Source organism: Vicia villosa, linkage group LG4 (assembly GCF_029867415.1).
Source record: "Vicia villosa cultivar HV-30 ecotype Madison, WI linkage group LG4, Vvil1.0, whole genome shotgun sequence".
NCBI classification, from domain to species: domain Eukaryota; kingdom Viridiplantae; phylum Streptophyta; class Magnoliopsida; order Fabales; family Fabaceae; genus Vicia; species Vicia villosa.
In genome coordinates this window covers 190,789,906-190,794,658 of record NC_081183.1, presented here as the reverse complement: position 1 = coordinate 190,794,658, position 4,753 = coordinate 190,789,906, and the positions used below count along the sequence as shown (strand labels likewise).

Below are 4,753 nucleotides of genomic sequence, written 5' to 3'. Positions count from 1 at the left end.
CCTTGAATCTGACATGTGCAAAGCTTTATAAAGTCTAGACAATTAAAACTACTTACAATCAATCTAACAATTTGTGTAGATCACCATCCAATTAGATCTAATGGTGGAAAATTTGCTGGAGTTCGAAATTACATATTTTGTGCTTGATCGAGGTCACACTTGTAGGCAAAATTGTAGCAATCACACTTCTAGGAATTACATATTTATATCAGTGGCCTAAAACAATAAATACAAAAGCAAAGTTGACTGCGCCATTTTACAAGATTTGTATTTCTATTGAAGATTTAAAATAAGAGAATATTTAAAGGACAAGAAGTGTTTTTCTTACTAGGCATTTTTCAGATTCACTCCATATGGTCGGAGGCTAATTTAATATTAGGTCTAAATAAAAAACTAATGAATGTAACAATAGTTTGGATGGTTGAATTTCACATTACTAAGCAAACCATTCAAAATTAAGCACTTTGAATTGAGCTTCATTGAATCACATTTAAAGCTACCACAAGAGTAAGATATGAATTGTAAATTTGTTTTAACAAATCAGAACTATTAACCTTCAATCGTGCATAAGATCATATTTACAAGCATTTATTTATACACAGAAAATATCTATCAACATTTAAACGGTTCGGTATCGAATAATACGTCAACAGTCAACACTTATTTTAAGCAACAAATGAGAAAAGAAACAGCTCAAGAATATCACATAATTCGAAAAAGAACTTATAATCTTGGAATCAGTCTTCTTATAGCTGAAATGAATGTAAGAAAATGTCCGGTGGCGCGGAATATATGCAGAGGTATGCCATCAGTTTTTAACCTGAAACTGTACATGCTAACTAACTTATGTGTACACAATTCAAATTTATGAATTTCAATTACTGAAATAATTCTAAACATAAGAAGGTGTTGGTAATGTATGATATGGAAAATTTTGAAAGCAACATCGAATATATTTTCACCGCTAAAAGAATGATATTTACTGGATTCATACGATAAAGTTATACGGGAAGACATTATTGAAATCTAAGGTATTTTATCATTCATCGATGTATCATGATTCGGAATGATTTCAAAATCTTACATTGTTCTCGGAATCTGACTCTGCATATGGGATAAGCTCCTGGGCACCAGACTTAGATTCTCGAACAAGTTTCCTGCAAGAGATAGCCAACATAACATCAGATATACAGCAAATTGATCGAGGAGACTCGGCGAAGCAAAATTTGAATCAAACAATTTTGACCAAAAGGTTAGTGCATAGACTTGATCAACTAAGAGGTATGATTATAAACGTTCAGGACTACCTTTCTGCTAAGATTGCTTGTTGATGAGACAAAGCTGAGCTCGAATCAGGAGCAGCAGACTCTGAAACTTCTGATCGTGATGGTTCACCTTCACTCATTCCCTGCAAATAATAACAATAAAAAAAATATCTCAATTCTATTGTTCATGTGACTTAAGCTATTAAAACACAATATGCCTCAAGAGTACAGACTCACGGTAGAAGTATTTTTCATCCATCCAGGAAATTTATCGGAAAGAAGGCTGATGTATTGCTCCATCGCAACCTCTGGACTCATGTTCCCCAGCTTTTGCCAAGCATTCCTTGCACAACGTAATCAGTACTGTTGATCATTCATAAAAAAGCAGCTCTCTCAACATAGTTATTATGACTATCAACCAACCTATACCGTGTAACTTCTACAGCACGCCGGTATCTGTTGCTTACATTTATTCATCCAATTTGAACATTTGACACTTTTTTTTTCCCTTTGATGAACAACCAAGTGATTATTTTTCCCTTTAAGCATTCCTTGCATCATAGCCTAATTTCTATTTATGGATCAGTGTATTCAATTCAGTTTTGTTCTATGCACTTTCTTGTAGCGATTCAAACTTATCCTCTAACCCTTAAGAACAAATTTTCATCATCTTTCTGTGCCTAAACAAAACTTGGCAGTGCTTGGATTGGAGCAATTTCTACACGTGCTACTAATAAAGGGGTCCTATAACCATCATAAGGCGGGTCCTTCCTTTTTTTGTCAACTGGAATCTTTAAAGGTGAATAAGTAGAATGTCACATGTTCATACCAGTGCTCCTGTAGTCTGATGTCCCTGTACAACTACCAACTGAGTTGGCTTAACGGGACAGGTGGGTCCTTCCTTAATATGCCTAAATTCACACTTAATATAAAATGATAACTATTGTGTATGAAATTTGGTAAAAGTTGCATGAACGAACATGATTAAATGGGTGATGAAAAGGCTTATTTGAGCTTATTCAATGACTTAAACACTTAAATTAATGAAAAAACTTGTAAAAATAGCTTAAAATATCCTCTTAAGTTATTCTCAGCTAATTTCTATAATTTTGATCAGGTAGCTTATTTTAGTAGATGTTTGGAACTTATGCAGAATTGATTTTCATTTCCTACTCTAATCTAGAACCACCTAACACAAAGCTCTCATACAAAAAGGGTTCAACTAAGTTACTTAAGCAACCTCATTTCCTATCAATTGTAGAAACAACTAATTCATTTGATAGAGACAGAGTACTAAAGTTAGGTACATTATTTTTTTTAAACTTATTATTGTGCTTTGCGACCGATTAATCCAACAAGACCAATTTCACCATCCACTTGCGAGGGTCCATTTAAAGTCAGACCAAACCTCTGTATGAACAAACCCAACTAAGAAATTGTTACCTTCTAATAGGATTAGTATAGTCAAAACCATCATCGTCCAAAACAACATAACGCACCAAAAGAACAATGCAATGCAAATTAGTTATGCAATTGAACAAACAAAGCATAAAAAAACAAAACATAAATTTCAGAAAGAAAAAAAAATTGATACCATTTAGCACGTGCGGAGAGTTTAAGCGGCATTGGTTGAGGCTCACGGCAAGGTCCTTCAATAACAACTCTCTCAAGTCCATACAACTCCATCTCCAAATCATCATCGCATTTACCAATATACCCTTTCTCAGCAACAAATTCCACAGCCTCCATAAACGTCTTTTCCACCTCACTCCTCTCAATCCCTTCCCATTCCCAATCTTCATCATCATTTTCCTCTCCTTCGTTCACCACAACAGAAACTAACTTCTCACCGGAACTTTCTCCGGTGGTTTCTTCCACATACTCAATGCTCTTCTCTTCAGTAGAATCGCCACTTTTCACGACGGTTTCCTGCAAATATTCAACAACGTCGGAATCGGATTTAACCTTAGCAACAGTTTTGTCAATGTTTGACTTTGTCGGTGGCAATTCGACATCAACTTCGGAATCGGAATTCACGATAGCGTCTTCGGTTTCTAAACTAGTTGTTGTCGTTGATGTAATTGTTAGTTGAACCGGTTTAACAAAACCAACTCGGCTCTTGGTTTGAGGTGACTGAACCGCCAAGCGCTGAAGAACCGGACCAACCGGTGGTTTCTGATCATGATGTTTTGCTGTTGTGTTTTTGTCGGTGGTTGCTATGGAAACAAGATTAGAAACGATGTAGAAAATAAGAAGGCCAGCCGTTAGAGTGAATAAAAGACAAGTTGCGGTTACAGGGTCCATAAGAAGAAAAATTAGTTTGGGAAATAAAAGAAAGAGGTAAAGAAAAACGTTTGGAAAAATGAAGTGAGAAGGGATGTTTAAAGATTGGAGAAAGGAGAGAATTTAGGATGGAAGTGATCAGAAGGAAAGAACTGTTGAAACGGAGACGAGAAAATAGAGGAAAAGGAAGTAAAGTATATTCTTAACCATTTTTCGCTTTATGCTCTGTAACAGTTACGCACATTTTTTATTTTTTTGGTTTGTTTTATGAGAAAATAGGTGATGCACTGACAGTGTAAAAAAGTTTTACACTGTCAACCAATCACGACCATGAATCAGGACAAATCAGACTGTAATTTTAAAAAAAATTATATGACATGGCAAAATGATTTGTTTCTATTGGATGACAGTGTAAAACTTTTTTACACTGTCAGTGCACTACCTTTAACCTCTTGTTTTATTATCCATTTTATAAAAGTGTTTAATTTGCACTTTTTTTTAATAAATTTTTTATAATATTTTGTATTTTATACTTTACAATGTTAGTGCTATGGAAAAAAAATTTAAATAACAAGGTTAAAAAAAAATACTAAAAAAACAAGTTTTTCAAAAAATTTACCAAAGTGTCTAGGTTTTGAAGACCCCCTGGAGTATGCGCCAAATTAATTGGCGCATTAGTACAAAATTTAGGAGTATGCGCCATACGGTTTGGCGCAAATGTGGATTTTTTATTTTTTATTTTTTATTTTTTTTTACTTTTCACAACACATATACGCCAAATGAATTGGCTAATTCAAAAAATTTTATACTAATGCGCCAAATAGTTTGGCGCATACTCTAGGGGGTCCCGCAAAACCTAGACATTTGGGTAAATTTTCCGAAAACCTTGTTTTTTATGTAATTTTTTTTATAAACATTGTTATTTAAATTTTTTCATCTAGTGCTATCTCCTTTTCTCTTTATATTATTATATTTATATTGAATAAATTTTGTTTTATTAATTTATTTTATGAGTTTAATAAAAATACATTAATCATCTAAAAATATTTTATATTGTCATTTAATAAAAATATATTATTATATTATATATAAATTATTTAAATTTTTTAATATTTTTTAATTGAATATATCGTCGTGTTGACAAAATAAAATTATTTTGCATAATAGTACGTATCTTTATTTTATTATTTATAATTATTAAGAGT

At 32.9% G+C, this 4,753-nt stretch overlaps 1 protein-coding gene across 2 annotated transcripts; it reads right to left on the bottom strand.

Annotated features, from left to right (window-relative positions):
- Positions 1-455: 455 nt before the first annotated feature.
- Positions 456-3,769, bottom strand: LOC131596488 (uncharacterized). 2 transcript variants are annotated; one of them, XM_058869147.1, is made up of 5 exons: positions 2,860-3,769; positions 1,503-1,608; positions 1,308-1,408; positions 1,085-1,157; positions 456-820 (listed from the first exon to the last, which is right to left on the bottom strand). In XM_058869147.1, exons 1-5 carry the CDS (start codon positions 3,567-3,569, stop codon positions 809-811), a joined length of 1,002 nt encoding a protein of 333 aa, XP_058725130.1. In that variant the 5' UTR covers positions 3,570-3,769; the 3' UTR covers positions 456-808. The 2 variants fall into 2 exon arrangements, with proteins under 2 accessions (XP_058725130.1, XP_058725129.1); XM_058869146.1 differs by having other exon boundaries at positions 456-826; positions 2,860-3,768.
- Positions 3,770-4,753: the final 984 nt, after the last annotated feature.